Raw genomic sequence first — 20,075 nt, forward strand, 5'->3', positions numbered from 1 at the left:
CTATTGCTACCTCCTTGTGCTTCACCTGTACTTTTCTGTAAGAACCTTGATTCTCTCAAATCTCTGCTGAAGTTACTTGTTCAAAGCCTTCCTTTCCCCTACTCATAGCTTTCCTACATACAGTACCGCTGCCATCTTCTGGTTAAGATGTTCAATTTCACACTCATTTTCATTCTGGTTAGAAACCATAGAGATTGTCTAAATAGATGTAATGCTGACTGACCTTCAGCCCAGCCCAGGACAGTTACCATACAGTGCCTTTCATTTCAACCCAAGGAAACTGATGAAAGGATGATGACGACGACGACGACGACGACGACGACGACGACGACGACGACGACGACGACGATGATGATAATAATAATAATAATAATAATAATAATAATAATAATAATAATAATAATAATAATAATAATAATAATAATAATAATAATAATAATAACCAAGCACAAACAGTACTGACCAGCGATTAAAACAGATTAAGGAACGCTAAATGTGAAAAGTCTGGTGCCTAACTGATAGCTTAATAGGCATCAGGAAAGTCTTTCTGGGACAATATTTCCAGAAATATAGTGCTAACGTTAGGACAGCTCTCCCTTCACTTTCATTCTGTCTTCAGTTTTGGTCACTAAAGCATGCATAGCAGGATCTCCCTGAATAATCTAAACACCTGGGTAAACTGAGAAGAGAGGTTCTTTCAGGTACCCAAGTCCTAAGCTATGCTTTGATGGTAAGCATCAATATCTTTAATTGTGCCGTGAAATGGAACTTAGTAAAGACAAGGAGAGTTGCTATCTAGAGTAGGTTGATTTCGCCAGGTACTGGATTAACGTGGTAACTTAAGCACAGCTCTTGGCATAGCCATTTGTTTAAAAGAATGCTGGTTGCAGACAAAGTGGATTTGTGACATGCAATATCGATAGCCAGCTGTCATTGCCCAAGCCGGGCTCCCAAAGCTGCCTGTCTACCATCTGCTCGGTTGCCCGAGTTAAGGGGAAAAAATTCTATTTGTAATACAGCTGACAGTATGTTGGTGCTTAACTCAGGCTTAACACACTTGGCTGAGCTCACTTGATATGAAATAGTACATTCTCTAGCTTATCTCAAACTTGCCAAAAGTGTAAGGGCTGCAGATGGTCAAAGGAAAATACTTTCAAGATAAACTGAGAAGCTTTTTATTTTAATTTGTCCTGCTGATGGGTAGGGGGAGTGGGTCGTATGCAACTGCTATGCATAATATGAGACATTTCTTGGCAAGCTCTAATAGCTCGTTTCCAGGACTAAAGGTATCTAACAATCTTCCTTTTGTGTGTGTGTGCACGTGCATGTGCGCAAGGGAAGTTTGAAATCTGCACAGCTTCAATCCTGTCTCAGATGTGGTAATCTGATGTATTTGTCAGAACCAGAATAACCTTTATATTTTAAACATGAAAAACTTTCCACTTTAGTAGTGGAGGAATCCTTTAGAGGGGGGTAAGATTGTCTCTAGTCATTGCATGAAAGCCAAATGTAACCTTAATGAGGTGAGGAAAACTTTAACCTCAATATCCCCTTGTTCTTCTCTGTTTGTGCTCTAGAATATGCTATTTGCTTGCCAATATTCCAGAATGTTATTCCTCCCTTTCCCAGTTCCCAGAATCATCCAGCCTTTCCTTCAAATCCTATTTCCGTGCAAATATGCAAACAAAGTTGATAAATGTTATAGCCCAGTGAGTAGCGAACCAGAAGCTGAGAGTTCAGATCCCCACTGTTCCTCCTGGGAGAAGAAACAGCCTTTATAATCTTGAGCAGACTGCAGAGCACCAAAGCTCTCCCAGAAAAAAGGACTGGCCAACCACTTCTGAGTACACTCTACCCAGAAAACTGGCAACAGAGAAGCATACTGTGCACCACATCCCATTAGTGGACAGGGCCCCCTACTGCTGTGGCCGACTTGATTGTCCATGTATCTATCTATCTATCTATCTATCTATCTAATCTATCTACTGTATGTATGTATCTATGTATCTATGTATGTGAATGGACAATCAATATATATGAGAGAGATCCCCCTTCTACAGACTGTAGTTTGCTAGATGGAAGGCCCCCATTTCTCATATACTTCCTCTATTGCATCTAGTCTGATCATTAGAATTCATGTTTGAATCCACTGTATGCAGCCCCTTAGTACTGTATTCTTAAACTTCAGTCCTCCACCTGTGTTGCAGCAATTCTAAGAAATTCCAAGCAACCTATTCAGTGGTCAGGGTTTCCAGAGTTGAAGCCCAAAACGTCTGGATTCCACAGGTTGGGAATCACTTCCTTAGTCCTGTATCATTGCATCATTCAAATGTGCTGATTCTTTGGGACATTCTTGCAAATGTTTGGATTCTCCTCAATTTTAGATTTCTCTACTTTCAATCCCATTGATTTCAATAGGAAAGTGAAGCATGTGGTTAACTTCCCCCCCCCTGAAATCAATGAGAACTAATGTGCTACATTTTAGTTTGTGTAAAGAGTTGAAGATATTTGCGTGCGGATTTTCGTTTCTTTTGTTCTGTTTTGATTATATATGTACCTGTATTCCTTTGCATTTGCATCTGTATTTGCAGAGTGGTAGGGATTTATTCCCACTTACTGGTTTCCTTGTACAGAAGTATCTTTGGGAATAACAGAGTTAGAATAACCGTGAAGTTCCTCCACAGACAGTCTCTGTCATTGTCAAAGTCGATTTCAGACTGCTGCAGTTATTCCTGGGGGTAATCAATAAATTATGTCATCACCTTCACCCCTCTCAAAGTGGAGGAAGAAAAAGTACTTCATCATCAAGGAAAAAGCATCCCCACTGCTACAAATGAAAGGAGAAATGCAGCAATCAATCCTCTAATCTGAAGCCTTAAAATTTAAACATCTTAACAAGATGTAAAGTCATGACTCAGGAGGGGGGCGTAATGCATACCAATACACTAGGCTCCTTGGCAGATGAAAGGACTCCACAGGCTTGCAACTTATTACATTACAGTGTGCTGCTTACAGTGAATGTTTCTTGCTCTCTGCAGGAAAATCTAGCCCATGAATACGAGTTGAAGATTAACACAAAGTAATAGATTCTGAAGATTCTCTTAAGTTTTTACGGTAGTCACCCCAGAACACACTTGTGTTGAACCCACAGCTAAATTAGTATCTGTTTCTTACAGAGATTTCAGAAGGGAGAATTATATTTGCTACCTCTGGGAACTAATCTACTTGTTTGTAAAACTGAGTGAGGCCTTTGGCTTGACTTGTTCCTTGGGCATTCCGTGTGTAAGGCATCTTGGTCACTGTGCTTTATAGCATGTGAGTTTTTAAAAAGATGCAATTGGGGTTATATATTTGACTGGTGGGAAATAATGCGGGTGAAAATGAACAAAGGACAAGTGACGATAGAAGAGTGTTTTACGGAAGGCAATCACTGTGCCATGCAGGGTGGATTTGATTTGAATCAAATTGATTTAAATCCTGATTTAATTTTTTAATCAGATTTTTTGATGATTTATATTTTAAAAATTGATTTAAAAAAAATTAAATCTTGATTTACATTATTTTTATTTGCCCTGATGCCATGCTTCAAAGCTCATCATTTTTGCACAAAAGCAAGTAAGGATATGTAATACATTGATCTTACAGCAGTGAGTTGTGACTAGAGATGGGGGTATTCTTATTTGTATACGAAAACAAATATCCCCGCACAGGTGGCGATAATGAGGGTCCAGCTCCATGGGGCTGGATGGTCCACTCACCAATCTGCCGCTGCTGCGGATGCCGTGATTCTTCCAATGGCTCTGTAGATCACGATCTGCTAGCTACTCTTCAACTTTGCAGCGATGCTTGTCCTCCCGCCTCCTGCCAGGAATGTCTAGCCAATTGAGATCTACAAAGCTGTTGGAAGAATCGCGGCATCCGTGGCAGCGACGGATCGGTGAACGGACCATCCCACCCCATGGGGCTGGACCCTTGTTATCGCCACCTGTGCAGGGATATTCGTATACAAATGCCCCCCTCTCTAGTTGTGACCCAACCTGAGAAGAGTCACACCAGGGTTACCCCAAGATGGTTTGCTCCCTAAGGTGGGAAATACAAAGATATCACTTCCATCTGCATAGTGGTAGGGGTAGTCCTGGCCACATTTTTCATTTGTTTGTTTTTGAGAAGGATTTAAAAAGAGAGAGAATGGCCTTGACATCATTGGAGAAAAATGGAAATGTGTCTGATACATAAATTAGAGGCAAGCAGCGCATCCTTTACATTTAATAGTTGTATAAGAATTTTACTCTGTACAAAAAGCTGTTGATAACAATTTTACTTACATATAGCGGCAGGATGGTGTTAGAGACAGATCCTGCAAGGTTGAATACCATTACCACACAGTAGCCTGTAATTTTGAAGCATTGAAGGGGTATTGTTTCTTGTGCTTCCCATAATGTTCTTTTCAACTTGATCATGATTGAAGAGTTTCCAATCAATATAATGTAAAACAAAGGTTCTCTTTCTTTTTCTTTACTTAGGTGTTGACTTGCCAAGAAGAACAGTAAGTCACCTACTTCAGGAGAAGACAGGGGGTGTATCTGCTGCAGTTTCTGATGAGTCTGTGGCTGGAGATAGTGGTGTATATGAAGCTTCTGTAAAACAGTAGGTTTAAGGCAGAAATAATTCTGTTTATCCAAAGTAAATTTCAAAAATCTGATTTCAGCCAAATTGTAACTAATGGTCCATCCCTCCCTGGTAAACAAAGCATCCTGGTCATGATTTTATCATATCTTTTGTTACTTTTTAACAAACATCTGAAAATAACTATTTTCAGTTATTTGGATAATTGTGAAACTCATTCTCTCTTGGCAGTTAAATTATCTTTCTGATTTACAGCTATCAGTCCTTAGTTTAATTTATGCATAGTGTTGTTTAACTTTATTGTGTACATGAATATTCCCATACGATTTTGTGAATAATATTGCAGAGCTTAAAATAAATTAATTAGTTTTAATTAATTGGACTAATTTAGTAATTTTAACTCTGAATCAAGTACCATTAATATGGTGATTTAACTTAATTAGCTCCTAATTGGTTTAACATTTGCCCACATCTTTAACAGTTTTAATAGTTCTCATTGATCCATTTTGCAAGGATTGTAGCCAGCAGTGAAGACAAGGAAAGAGAGAGAAGGGGAGCTGATCCTGGCAGCAGTAGGTAGTCTGGAGAAAGCATTTGTTTTACATTTTCTGGTTGCAGTGTAAAACTCACACTGCCATGTGGCAGTACGTAGAAACAGAGCAAGGCAAACAGCGGCCAAAATCCTGTTGCTTATCATAGTAAATTGTAGTAGAGTGTGCCGATTGAATCAATGGTTATTTAATGAATCAACTCCATTGTAAGTTCTGTTAATTCAAATGGACCTACTGTAACTGTGACTTGCATACTTTAGCATAGTGAGCTTCATTTAGAGTAGGCCCATTTGAATCAATGTAACTTAAAAAGGAGTTGAGTCACCAAATCACCATTGATTCATTGGGCCTACTCTAACTCAATTTATTATGCTAAGGATTTTGGCCAAAGTGCGAGGTGTGTGTGTGTGTGTGTGTGAGAGAGAGAGAGAGAGAGAGAGAGAGAGAGGATATCACAATTGTCTTTACAGAGATGATGGGACAAAGGAGTTAGAGGACAGCCAAGAGTCCTCCTTTTGTGTGGAGAAATTTGAAGCAGTTATTACTCACGTTTTACAAGCTGGGCCTACTAATGTAAGGGATGCAAGTCACTCTCCCTCTCTGTATGGGATGGCATCCAATTTCTACTTCTCACCACGCTTCTTGATGAACAACACTAATGTTGCTGGGGAGAAAGGAAGAGGGATGCATATCTCACAACCTGTTTAGCTAAGATTTATTTGAAATTGAGGAGGCTGACAGATCTGTGCCTTAGAGCAACATCCTCCAGCTCCTACTTTCCAGCTTTATGTTTTACTGCAAATCCTACTGTCCTCAACCATCAATTGAACCCTGTAGTTTGCAGTCCAATATCCAAAGCATCTGCAAAGTGTGAAGGTATAGAAACCAACTTAAACTTCAAAAAGAGCCCATTTGAATGAGAACACAGCAAAATGCCACTACAGGGAACAGTGTCAATCGCAGTAACATATGCCATTTTCCCTAGGATTTTCTTTGAAGGGTTGGAAGACAGTGTTTTAGAAAATGTGTGACTAAGGCAAAGTTTGAAAGGGGGATTTTTTCTCATTTTAATATTGATGTATTCTTACTTTGCTTGTACAGGCATTTACAAATGCTGATTCCCATTTAAAAGTAGATCTTCAGATAACTAGTCTTTTCAGAATAACCCATAATATTTTTAAGTCCTTAAGAAAGTAGCTATTTTCTTGGACAGATTCAGATAAAAAAATCCTTCAAAACATAATTGATTTAGTGTTCAAATATATCTTCTTGTTTTGCTTTATTCTGTTAGGTTTAAATGTTGGCCTTTCTCAGCCTTTTATATTCTAGGATTGTGGGGAAATCCCCATCATTCCTACCAGAAGGCTGGAGGTGATGAGAGTTGTAGTCAGTAAACTTTTTGGGACGAATGGTGGAAAGGATGCCCAATGTGGTGTAGTAGATAAAGTGATGCACTCAGACTCAGGATACCTGGGTTGCAGTTCTCTCCCCACCCCCCACCCCAAGCTATGGAAACTCACTGGGAAAACCACTCTTTTCATATCTCACTTATCTTGAAAACCCTACATGTTGCTCTCTTCAACTTTTTGTTTCCATTTTCCAGACCAAATGATAGTGAAGATGCTGCATATAGTGAAGATGATACTACGGTTCTAGAGGCAGCTCAAGTACAGATAGGTTTGAGGTAAGTAGTTGTGGGTAAAAGAGAGAAGCTGGCAGTTTACAAGTGCAATTGTGTAATAAATGTATGATTTAAATTTTTCACTCTTCTGAACAGGTATGACACAAAGAGCTCGAGTTTTGTGATAATTGTGATGCAGCTGCAAAATTTCCATGCCCTTTCGGTACACCCTGGCTCCAAAGTGTAAGTAAATAGTGTTAGCATTGAGGACTGGGGATTTAACAGTAGAAATTCACTTTTCAGGAAATCAAAGTACATTTATAACCCTTTGCTTTCATGGAATATAGATGTCTTCCAGATGAAACCACTGTTGTTGAGAAACTTCCATTGCATTCCCCCATTTCCTTCTTCTCTGTCTCTGACTGCTGCAGATGTTGGCTGCTGCCAATGCTTCTTCTTTCCATCTTCCTCTAAGATTACCAGTGCTCTTGTAAGCTATTGTTATAGGCACCTTCTGAATAGCAGTTGCTGGAGACTCAATCCTCCTTTCTCAGAGACTCCAAGGCATTCGTACTAGGAAGATTATATATGGTATTAAATGCCTCTTTGTCAATGAGAAGAATAGAAGCTCATTAAGTTAAAGGATACTTTTCTCCGTCTTTGTATTTCCAGGCCTTCTGTGTATTTTTTTAAAACTGCTTTTGATTTTGATATTCTGTAGAGACAGACTACTTTTTGGACAACACAAATGCTCCTTACATGTCCTTAAATGAGGGGGAGAAACCTGAATAGAGGAAAGGTTATACTCCCCTTCCTTACAAAGCCCTGTCATGTGACACCAGCCAGAGTTTGGAAAACTGGCATTTTTTGGACTGCCATCCCCCAGAATCCCCCACTAGCTATGTTTGTTGAATGATTTGAGGAGCTTTAAGCTAAGCATATTCTTAAATTATTTCTGATATCTATTCACCACTTGGGGAGTTTTAAACATTTGCTGAAATGTGGGGTGCATTTTCTTTAAAAGTAATGGCAATTTCGCCTTCTCATTTAATCAGCCTTGTTACCAGAGCAAGAAATGCATCTCTTAATTGGGTGTGTTTGCTTCAATCATGATTGTTTAATTTCTGGAAATATTTTGATACCACAAGATAAGGATGGAAAAAAATGCAATCCTCCAAATGTTATTCAGCTAGAAAGCTGGAAGTAAAGTTCAAGCAAATCCTAGTTTCAAAGATCTACTTCAAAGAGTAGTCAGTTGACTAGATGGGCGGGATATAAAATAAATAAATTTTCATTCTGAGGGTTTATGTAACTTTTGTTGGCCCTGTAGCAGGAGATTTGCCTCTTTGCTTCCAGACCTTGCCCACCTGGTACATAAACATTGATGAGCCACCTCTATTGTCTGGCACACTTTTTACTTTGCGGGGGGGATGAGAGAAAAATGTGCAAGAAATCCCCACAATATGGATAAAAGGAGACTTACAACCAATGGTTTAGGAGATCTGGGCAAGGGACCTCTGAGATCATGAACATTGCTGGACTCTATAAATGGTTTATTTACTCTAAGCCATTTACTCTTAACTCTGTGTGTGAGAGAAAGAGTATATTCTGTTTTTGATTCTTCAAGTTTAGTTTAGCTTATTTAATGACATGATATTTTATTTACTCTTTAAACCCTTCAACTTTCCTATTCTATCTTTTTTCATTCTTCAAAATACTATTTCCTTCTCTTAGTGTCTCCACTAGGAGAAGATCAAGCATTCTAATATATCCAGAAGGATTTCCATTAGGATAGAACAAGCCCCCATCATCAATTACCTCCTTTCATTGTTTTCCTGAGAAACCAAGATGCTTAAAAGCAGGGAGAGCTGGGCAGAAGATTGCAATTGACGATTAACTTTAAGAGCTGCTGCTTTTTCACTTTTGTCGACTTCTCCATTTCAGTATTTCCATTTAGTGGTGCTGACTATTTTCAGTTTGTTTTTAAAGTGCTTGTAAATAGTAAAAGTAACCAAACCAAGGTTCACCATTAACTGGTTTTAGTTACTTTTATGGACTCATTTATAGCTGGAAGAGCACAAAGCATTGAATCCTCTTCAACAGAATGTGAGAATTAAGCAAGGATTATTCATTTGTTGTTTAGTCGTTAAGTCATGTCCGACTCTTCGTGACCCCATGGACCAGAGCACACCAGGCCCTCCTGTCTTCCACTGCCTCCCGGAGTTGGGTCAAATTCATGTTTGTAGCTTCGGTGACACTGTCCAACCATCTCATCCTCTATCGTGCCCTTCTCCTCTTTCCTTCACACTTTCCTAACATCAGGGGCTTTTCCAGGGAGTCTTCTCATGAGATGGTCAAAGTATTGGAGCCTCAGCTTCAGGATCTGTCCTTCCAGTGAGCACTCAGGGTTGATTTCCTTTAGAATGGATAGGTTTGTTCTCCTTGCAGTCGAGGGGACTCTCAAGAGCTTCCTCTAGCACCACAATTCAAAAGCATCAATTCTTCGGCGGTCAGCTTTCTTTATGGTCCAGCTCTCACTTCCATACATCACTACAGGAAAAACCATAGCTTTGACTATGCGGACTTTTGTTGGCAAGGTGATGTCTCTACTTTTTAAGTTGCTGTCTAGGTTTGTCATCGTTTTCCTCCCAAGAAGCAAGCATCTTTTAATTTTGTGGCTGCTGTCACCATCTGCAGTGATCATGGAGTCCAAGAAAGTAAAATATGTCACTACCTCTATATCTTCTCCTTCTATTTGCCAGGAAGTGATGGGACCAGTGGCCGTGATCTTAGAATTTTTTGATGTTGAGCTTCAGACTATTTTTTGCACTCTCCTCTTTTACCCTCATTAAGAACTTCTTTAATTCCTCCTCACTTTCTGCCATCAGAGTGGTATCATCTGCATATCAGAGGTTGTTGATATTTCTTCCAGCAATCTTAATTCCAGTTTGGGATTCCTCCAGTTCTGCCTTTCGCATGATATATTCTGCATATAAGTTAAATAAGCCGGGGGACAATATACAGCCTTGTCGTACTCCTTTCCCAATTTTGAACCAATCAGTTGTTCCATATCCAGTTCTAACTGTTGCTTCCTGTCCCACATATAGGTTTCTCAGGAGATAGATAAGGTGGTCAGGCACTCCCATTTCTTTAAGGACTTGCCCTAGTTTGCTGTGGTCCACACAGTCAAAGGCTTTTGCATAGTCAATGAAGCAGAAGTAGATGTTTTTTGGAACTCTCTGGCTTTCTCCATAATCCAGCGCATGTTAGCAATTTGGTCTCTAGTTCCTCTGCCCCTTTGGAATCCAGCTTGTACTCTTGGGAGTTCTCGGTCCACATACTGCTGAAGCCTCCCTTGTAGGATTTTGAGCATAACCTTGCTAGCGTGTGAAATGAGTGCAATTGCACGGTAGTGGGAGCATTCTTTGGCACTGCCCTTCTTTGGGGTTGGGATGTAGACTGATCTTTTCCAATCCTCTGGCCACTGTTGAGTTTTCCAAACTTCCTGGCATATTGAGTGTAGCACCTTAACAGCCTCATCTTTTAAGATTTTAAATAGTTCAACTGGAATGCCATCACCTCCACTGGCCTTGTTGTTAGCCAAGGTTTCTAAAGCCCACTTGACTTCACTCTCCAGATGTCATACAAGTAGTTTATTCTATGGGTGTGCCATTATGTAATGCTATATGAATAGGTATTTTGTGGTGCAAATTGAAATCATTTTAAAAAATGTTTTCTTTTCCCCCTTCTAGGTATTTTAGAGTTGCCGTTCTTCCATCCTCAGTTGACATCAGCTGCCTGTTCCGCACAAAAGTCTATTTTGCCGCTGAGACTCTTTTATTTAGTGAGATGTTCAGAGTCACCATTTCCCAGACAGCTTTGCGTCAGAAAACTTTGAGAGTAGATGCCTGCACTGTCGGTAAAACGTATCGGGAAGAATGTCTAGTAAGTGTTCTTCATTATTAACTATGTTTGATGTTCTGTTGTTTTTCCTTGTCATGCTGATGGGCAGCTTCTGGATCATGCATTAGCAACCTGCAGATAATGAAATATATTCATATATGAAATGGGATGAGTGTGAAGTTTAGACCATCTTTTGTTCACAGTATTACAGAGGTAGACAATTTGTTCAACACTAAGGGTTTCATTGAGCCTGAGGGCTGCAGTTAATGTGCATATTTTAGATGTACATAATAAAGTAATTTGCATACTTTTTGCATACCACAAAGCCCTTGTGTCACATGCTTTGTGACAAATTTGTTTTTTGGTGTATGTTCTACATTGTAGAAGAATACTACTTTGGAAAAATGCTCTTAAATACAGTTTTTTATGATCAGGTAGCATCCTGGGATGCCTTTTATGTTAGTATTTGTTGTGGTGAAATGTTTTGGATAGTGACACAGAAATGATATGCAGCCATATCATTTCTTTGAACTGGAAAGCTACTTACTTACTTCCATTCAGCACTGAAGGGAATATAGAAAGTTACTTAATGCCAAGCCATTCCATAAAGTTCAGTGCTGCCTACTGTGAGAAAAGTTGTTTCTCTGAAACATCAGTCAGACGTCTTCCTGAGGCCATGCTGGGAACTCCTGTGCTCATGGATCAGACGCAGGGTTGAGCAAATTTGCCACATTTCTCCTATGTGACAATGTTGTGGCAAAAGCCTGGCTGAATTATTTTCCTTTTACATTTTCTAATATATATTTCTATATCTAACTGCTGTTGCTCCACTGGCTTTCTAGCTGATGACAGTGTAACAGAAACATATTGATTAATAATCCTGGACACAGACAGAGTGTAAAGTGATGATGCCTGAGGCATGTTGCACAATAGGGTTCTCAAAGCCTCCAGATATGAGCTTGAATTTTCTCTTCTTGCATATAAAACCACTTTCTTCCTCATGAAGAAGATGGACTGAGGCCAACTGTATTTTGCCTGAGGCCTCAACTTAGCCAGTACTCTCTCTTGCATGGATCTATTACACGTGATTAGATGTATAAAATACAAACCACATTTTTTTCCTTATAGGCCTGTATTGTCTTTCTCTGTTCTTTAATGTTTCCAGATTACTCATTCTTTGAAAACATACTCATTAAATCGTGTCTTTATACTTAAGAATCTGTTGCAACTAAAATCTGCTGTCAAACAGTTAAACCAGAACACATGGACTGTAAATTTCTGCTTACTCTTTTGTTTCTCTCTCTCTTACCTTTTAGGCTTTCTGTCCTGCCACTTTGTGTCTTGAATTCCTTTGCTCTTTCTCTCTTACAAACTTAGGTACCTTAAAATCTGTCTTGCACCAATTGATCCAGATAGACACTCACTGGATTTATCATCTCTTTTGTGGGCTCTTCTTCTCCACCATACATAACAAATGCCACACAAAGGAATCTACACATGTAAAAAAAAACAGGTGCAATTGCCCATATACTTCTGTACATAACCTTTTGGAGAGGCAAAAAAAAATGTGCAAACTGTGTGCCTCAACATGGCGTGTTCACTCAAAACATTATAGAGTCAACAGACACAGATGTGCTTCTCTAAAGGCTTGCTGGCCTAGTTACTGTATGAGTTTGACCATAGACTTTGTTTCACTTCCATCTGAATACCAGCTTTGAGTACAGCTTCTCTTGTACTTTGACTGAAAAGTTGTTCATCTGTAGTTGTTTAATTTTTGTGAGTACCTAAAGCAATTTCTGATGAAATAAAGTAGCCTTTCATATTTCTCTGCAGGCTGGAACTCAGATAAGTCTGGCCGACTTGCCATTTTCAGACGAGATGTCTACTTCGTGGTACAACTTACTGGCTTACAAGAAGATTCCTGATGGAAAGAAGCAAAAGGAGCAAAAGGAGGGGCTTGTTTTTGTAGCAGACAGTCAGACACCTGGCTCTTTGGACTTGGTGAGCAATGTTTGTGTGCTTTTGAAGATGATAATAGTACTGGTACTAGTGAAGTCATTGTATTGCCTGTTTACTAAACCCCCACTGTTTGTCAAAGCTGACTGATGTACAATTTGAAAATGACCACATTGAACATTTTCTGTGTGCGAATAGCTATCTAATGATGTTAGGGATATGTTATAACTCCAGTTCCTAAAGTGCAGGCTTTCTTCAAGCAGGAGAGGTCTCCTCCTTGGCCTTCTCCTTGTCCTCCTCCTCCTCTTCCTTCTGCTTCTTCTGCTGCTGCTGCTGCTTCTGATTGAAGAACATTCAGGCATATAGTTCTCTCCACTCACATTCTGCTTTGGGGCACCTATTTCAAAATATTGAATATGACTAGTGAGTTAGAGCTGATAACAATCTTTGCTTTTGTCTTTTTCCCTGTGCATGATACAGAGTGAGAACATATCCTCACTTGGCGTAGCTGTCCTTCCTGCAACATTCATATGAATCTAATGTTCCCAGTGACATACGTACATAGGTTTAATCTCATAGTTGAGTCTTCTGTTATAGCTGGAATATATGCTGTAAGCTCTTGGCCTTTATGCATCAGATTTCATACACATGTACCCTTAAGAACATCATACCCATGTGCTAGTGTTCAAAGGATTTGAAATTAAGATGTTGCCTAGATAGGAGAGATATGTCAGCCTTGGTCTTCACCATGTGTCATAGCTGTCATATAGTAGAGATCTTAAACTGATATCTACTAGGTATTAGTAGAAAGTACAGTGGTGCCCAACTTGATGATGACCCCGCTTGATGATAAAATCGCTTAACGATGAGTTTTTTGCAATCGCTATTGCAATTGCAAAACAATGGTTCCTATGGGTTTTTTTTTGCCTGACGTTGATTAGGACCCTGCTTCGCGAACCGTTTGTTCGCAAAACGATGTTTTTTCCTGCTCCACAAAATGGCTTCCCTTTGCAAAATAGCTGGCTTCCCTTTGCAAAATGGCTGTTTTCCGGACCCCTGCTTCGGAAGACAGTGATTTCAAACAGCTGATTGTCGGTTCTCTATGGGCGATCTTCGCTGGACGATGAGGTATTTCCCCATTGGAACGCATTAACCGGTTTTCAATGCATTCCAATTGGGTTTTTCCCCCACTTGATGACGATTTCGTTTAACAGCGATTTTCCTGGAACGGATTATCGTCGTCAAGCGGGGCACCACTGTATTGCTGTAACTATCAATACATTAATTGAAATCTTGCCTTTATTGGGCTGCAGTCTGTAAGTCTGCTAATTGTGTAAATTTTTTAAAACCACGTGACAGTTTGTTGTAAAGTTTGCTTCAGGTAACCTAGTGGAGGTCTCTTTTTGAAGTTTTGAAATGAGGTGTGAGTTTCACAAAGTATACATGAACTCTCAAAGTGAGAGTGTAAAATCAAAGACCCCCCCATATCCATAGGGAGGGAGGTTTCAAGCTCCCCCCTCCCCATGTTTGCTGGAAACCACAGATAGTAGTGAACACTGCCTTCTGAATGCAAATAACAAATGAGCAGAAGACAAGAAGGGAGATGCTGAGGAGGGCTTGACCTGCTGGTAACCTTCCCCTGTTGCATTCCCTGAGACAGCTTCAAGGAGGATGCCCCATGTTCCCTGGCCTAAAGAGGCAGACAGAGGAGATGATGAAGGGGCTGCCCTTCATTTCAGATAATGGTCAGCCACAGTTAAGTGAAACTGTGGTAACTGAAACAGCAGATGTAGGTGCCCCTACTGTATGCCACTTCAGCAACTATAAGATTTCAGTCAGCCATGAATATTTCATGGTGTTGCCCAGTTTATATAAATGTGCTCCTTTCGGTATTTTCAACCTCATTGAATTTAATCAGAAAAGTTGGCTCAGTATAAAGGACTATTGAGTGTAGTCTTTGTTCACCTAGCCTTTGATGATATCTGCAACTATTGATGGGAACATATTTTATGAACAGTATGACCCCTATATTGTAATATGGAGCTCTGCTTTCAATGTTTTGCGTAGGATGCTGTGTCAGCTTTACTGGAAAGGACATCGGCTGAACTGGAAGCAGTAGAACAAGAGCTTGCAGAGGAGGGGGAAGAGGAAGGAAAGGACATACAGGATCCACAGAATGCTGAGGAAGACTGGTCAGCTGTGTCTTGCTATTGCTTTTATTATAATTTAATTTTTGAAAACATTGTTTAAAACTATAGAGCATAAAACAAAGCAGATCAATGAAGAAAGCTGCTTCTCGCCATCTGCTACTTGTCCAAACAAAAGGAGTTTCTTATCCCTTTGGGCACACTGGAGAATAATCACACATGCTTTACTTAATGTTCTCCCAACAGCAGTTTCCTATTACAGTGGTGCCTCACACAACGATGTTAATTGGTTCCAAAAAAATCAACGTTGTGTGAAACATCGTTCTGTGAAACACCATTTCTCATAGGAATGCATTGAAAACCGGTTAATCCATTCCAATTGGAACGGATTGCCATCGCTGAGTGAAAATCCCCATAGGAAACATCGCTGTGTGAAACAATGTTTCCTTCATTGGAATGTATTGAAGCCGACTCAATACATTCCAATGGCTTTGCGAAGTCCTTTTTCGCTCCTGTAAAAGTGTCTTACAATGTTTGGAAGCTGTTTTAAATGATTGCAATGGTTAGTCCACCTCCTGAAACCTATGCAAACTGATTTTGGTGTTGTTCTGACACTTCGTTAATTTATGATGATTTTTTGAATTTTCTCCATTGGAAACCATTGGATGGTCTGTCTAATGGTTTCCAATGGAAAAAACAAAAAATCATGATAAATTAACGAAGTGTCAGAACAACACCAAAATCAGTTTGCATAGGTTTCAGGAGGTGGACTAACCATTGCAATCATTTAAAACAGCTTCCAAACATTGTAAGACACTTTTACAGGAGCGAAAAGGGAGATCGGGAAGAACTTTAAAAGGCAAACGGAGATCAAAGAGCCCTTTCCCGATCTCCCTTTTCACTACTGTAAAAGTGTCTTACAATGTTTGGAAGCTGTTTTAAATGATTGCAATGGTTAGTCCACCTCCTGAAACCTATGCAAACTGATTTTGGGGTTGTTCTGACACTTCGCTAATTTATCATGATTTTTTGTTTTTTCCATTGGAAACCATTAGGCAGACCATCCAATGGTTTCCAATGGAGAAAATTCAAAAAATCATCATAAATTAACGAAGTGTCAGAACAACACCAAAATCAGTTTGCATAGGTTTCAGGAGGTGGACTAACCATTGCAATCATTTAAAACAGCTTCCAAACATTGTAAGACACTTTTACAGGAGCGAAAAGGGAGATCATTTTGTGAAAATCCCCCATAGGAAACATCGCTGTGTGAGGCAGCAAATTTGACAGAAAAAGGCATCGTTGTGTGAATTCATTGTTGTGCGAGGCACCACTGTACTGAAGAAAAGAGTTGCCTTTTGGAAAGGAAATTACTATTTGTTTCTTTGGTGTAGTTGCAGCAAGGAGAGTAATGAATATATCTCATGCACATCTTCACACTCAGCCCCTCCTCAGTCGTTAGTCTTCAAGCAGTTTAAGATGGCATGGTGAGTTTGAGCTAAGCTGTTCCTGCCAGCCCTGGCCCTGAGTTTGGAAACATTGCTTTTTTGGATTACAGCTCTGAGAATCCCCAGGTCACCATAGACCTGGCCTTGCTAGTTAGGGGAATCTGGGAATTTGGAAAAGCAGTACTCCCCTCACCACCACACACACAAAAAAAATGTTATTTCCAAACTCTGGCCTTTGCAGATGCTGCCTGTGCATTTGGACTAAGTCAGCAATGGGGAAGCATACAGAATATGCATAGGCACTCCAGCTGGAATCCTTGTGCTTCTTTTCTAATGCATAAGAATCTGGCTCAGACCAAAGGTCCATCTAGTCCAGCATCTTTTTCCTTTAAAGTGGCCAACCAAGTGTCTCTAGGAAGTCCATAAGCAGAATCTACACGCAATATCCCTGTCCCTGACTATCTATTTCCCACCATATGCTTAACATGTGCAGTTCTTTGGATGTCTTGTCTTTTCCACAATACATTTGATGTTCCATTAGATATCTGGTCTATTATGAATTAATTGCTTTGTATTAAGATATATGTAAAAAAAATTCTTAATGCAGGTGGTGATAAGGCAAAACATGTTTCATCTTTATCTACTGAAAGCATAAAATGAATTAGCCTTCATTTGCTAATAATCTGGAGTGCAAAATGTAGAATCTTGTATCTCTTATTGGTGGAATCATTGCTTGCTTGCTTGATTGATTGATTGGTTGGTTGGTTGGTTGGTTGATTTTATACCACACATCTGGCAGCCAAGGCCACTCTGGGTGGTTTACAACAATTAAACAACAATAACATAATGACAGGGAGCTCAACAACATCCATTAAAATATAAAAGGTGCAAAACAAATTGCAAGAAAAATACACAGTAAAATATAATAAATAAAATAAAGTGAGAGGCATGGTGATAGGTTAGATGTTAAGATATTCCTAATACAGTATCTTAATATCAAGGTGTTTTTAGATCCGAGAAGGCCTGTCTAAATAACCAGGCTTTTAATAGTTTTTTAAAGGTTCCCAATGAAGGGCCCAGGTGAATTTCAGGCAGGAGACTGTTTTATAATTGTGGATCCACTGCCAAGAAGGCCTGATTTCTGGTGGTCATTTTTTGGGCCTCTCTTGGAGTCAGAACTCTCAACCGCCATGCCTGAGGCGATCTTACAGGACAGGAAGACCTGATCAGAAGGAGGTGCTCGGCCAGATATCAATGTCAGATAAGCTATACTCTCTGTGGGGAGAAGCAATTTCTAAGAGACTTTTTCCCCCTGGGAACAAATTATTCACAGAAAGCATTCTATATGTTAGATTGTGAAAGCATTTAAGTGAAATTCTGATCTGCTTGTAGCCAAGATCCTGTGCTGATGATAATATTTCTTTTATATAGGTTTTATATCCACAGAATGCCACTGTTTCCTCTCTGCAGGCTTTGTCAAATAAAGTAAACTTGGTTTGCTTTGTTCTCATAGGTTAGGAACTCTGACAGAAGCACCGGCATCCAGTGATATTGTAGCAGAAGAGGACGACAATTTTGAAAGAGCGCAGGAAAGTGGACGCGCAGATGGCAGTGAACTCTGCTTAAATCTAGTAGAGACAGATGAAGTCAAAGATGGGGAAGACAGCAATAGGACAGATGTGTGTCACAATGAGCAGACAGCATTATCATCCACACTGGTGAGTATTTTAGGTTATGCTTCCCTATAGCACCATGACAATGTTCTGGCATCCTGGAGGTGTTTCTGACCTTAAAGCGGTGAGGCATTTTAGCTTAAAGGCAGAAACATTTTTCAGTTTGCCACCTGAATGATTTAAAGTTTAAGCACTATTTTAAATACATGAAGTGCATTCAGTATTTATGTTGCAGCATTAAGAGAAACAGATTAAGATTTTTTGATACACAAACTGTTACTGACATCTTGGAAAGAGTTCATTTTCCAGAATCTGTTTGCTGTACCTTTGTCATTTATGGGTTGAATGTGTTCTATTTTTAACAATTCTATATGGTGAATAGGAAGATAAATAAAAGAAAAATAGAGGACTTTTCCATAGAACAGAGAAGTGTTAAAGTTTAGGCAGCCATTTCTAATTAGTTTTGTCTGTAAATTATAGGGGGGGGCATTATTGTTGTTTGTGAACAGGACTGCTGTTCAGTGGTAAAACATATACCTTGGATTTAAACGGTTCCAAGTTCAGTCTCCAAGTAGGCTGGGAAGAACACCTGCTTGATATCTGGAGAGGGACTTCCAGTCTCTGCAGAATACTGAGCTGGAGGGGGCAGTGGGCTGCCTCTGTAGGTGGCAGTATCTAAAGTTCCTGCGTTTCTATATAGCTAATAAATGTTTCCTGCAGTCCTTCTTTCATCAGGACCAGGAGTATTCTTTGAAGATCTAGAATAGGTTTTAGCCAGCAAAGTGAATAATTAGGTAGAATCATTTTAAATATAGAGTGGGATTTTTATTTACCTAGAAAAAATTTTCAGCATTTCATTTCACTTCATTTCACATGAAATGAGGAAGAAGGAATGGTTAATGGTTTTTAATGAGATAACTGAAATACTGGGTAGGGATATACAAATGTATCCAAAGATCGCTTTGTTGAATATGGTTAATTGCAATCGATTAAAGTGGGAAGAAAAATAATTGATTATTATTATGGTATCTGCAGCAAGGTTAAGTCTTGCAAATAGGTGGAAAAATAATAATCAACTTAATATGGACGAATGTTATAAAGAAATGTGGAATATGGCTATTAGTGATAAATTAATGAGTGAAAACTAAGATGAGAAAAGGAATATTGAATACTAATGATTGTAAAGAAACATGGAACTCATTTTTGACATGTATGTTTGAGAAGGGGAAAGGATTTACCCCAGAAGAATAATTTTTTGAAAGAAATGGGGTGACACAAAGTATGAAAAATAAATAATATAAATAAAGAAGTAAATAAGGAAACAGTCCCAAGGTGGGGAGGGGAGGGGACCACAGTATTGTAGGTAATTTGTTATAAATGTATGGTGTGTTCTTTTTTATTATTTGTGTTATTTGTAAGTGTTTATGTAGTGGTATTTATTTGTTTGTTTTTATATTATATTTTTGAAAAATTGTTCAAAAATACTGAAAAAAAGAAATCCTAGAAATTTGATTTTCCTATTAGGAAAACCAGAAATGTCTAATTTGAAGTTAGTTGTTCTTTTTGATTATTATAGTTTCATCATAAACCTTTAGTACCATAATGGAAGTATGGCAGCTTTTATCCATTAATAGCAACATACTCCTAAGGCTTGTGCTAGGATTGATGTTTTGACCAGTGACATGTTTTCTTATTATATTCCATCAAGTCGGCACAACAGGGACCCCTATGGATGAGTGATCTCCAGAATGTCCTGTTGTTAACAGCCCAGCTCAGCTCTTGCAAACCCAAGGCTGCGGCTTCCCTTATTCTGCCACTCCACCTCAGAGCTGAGCTTCTTCTCCTGCTGCCTTCAGTTGTTCCCAACATTATTTTTTCTCATAATGTACAATAGTCTAATTTTAATCATTTTTTTTCTTCTAGAGAGAGTTCAGGTTTGATTTGATCTAAGACTCACTTGTTTGTCTTTTTGGTGGTCCATGGTATTCATATAGCAATCATCCAGTACCATATTTAGAAGGAATTGAGGGGTTTTTTCCTGTTAGCCTTCTTCACTGTCCAGCTTTCATATCTGCCATAGCAATCGCGTGGATAATTGTGGCTTTTGTCTCCAGTGGCACATCTTCATACTTCATTATCTTTTCTAGTTC

The 20,075-nt window shown here is 39.2% G+C and overlaps 1 protein-coding gene across 3 annotated transcripts in view; it reads left to right on the plus strand.

Moving 5' to 3' along the window:
• Positions 1-20,075, plus strand: part of WWC2 (WW and C2 domain containing 2) — a 170,795-nt gene that overhangs the window by 122,401 nt on the left and 28,319 nt on the right. For all 3 annotated transcript variants that reach the window (XM_020803006.3, XM_073001419.2, XM_073001418.2), the window contains exons 12-18: positions 4,524-4,647; positions 6,781-6,861; positions 6,955-7,041; positions 10,551-10,743; positions 12,535-12,702; positions 14,725-14,849; positions 17,766-17,970. In XM_020803006.3, the coding sequence (XP_020658665.2) occupies positions 4,524-4,647; positions 6,781-6,861; positions 6,955-7,041; positions 10,551-10,743; positions 12,535-12,702; positions 14,725-14,849; positions 17,766-17,970 (983 nt within the window). The remainder of the gene's footprint in view (positions 1-4,523; positions 4,648-6,780; positions 6,862-6,954; positions 7,042-10,550; positions 10,744-12,534; positions 12,703-14,724; positions 14,850-17,765; positions 17,971-20,075) is intronic.

This window comes from Pogona vitticeps, chromosome 5 (genome assembly GCF_051106095.1).
Source record: "Pogona vitticeps strain Pit_001003342236 chromosome 5, PviZW2.1, whole genome shotgun sequence".
NCBI classification, from domain to species: domain Eukaryota; kingdom Metazoa; phylum Chordata; class Lepidosauria; order Squamata; family Agamidae; genus Pogona; species Pogona vitticeps.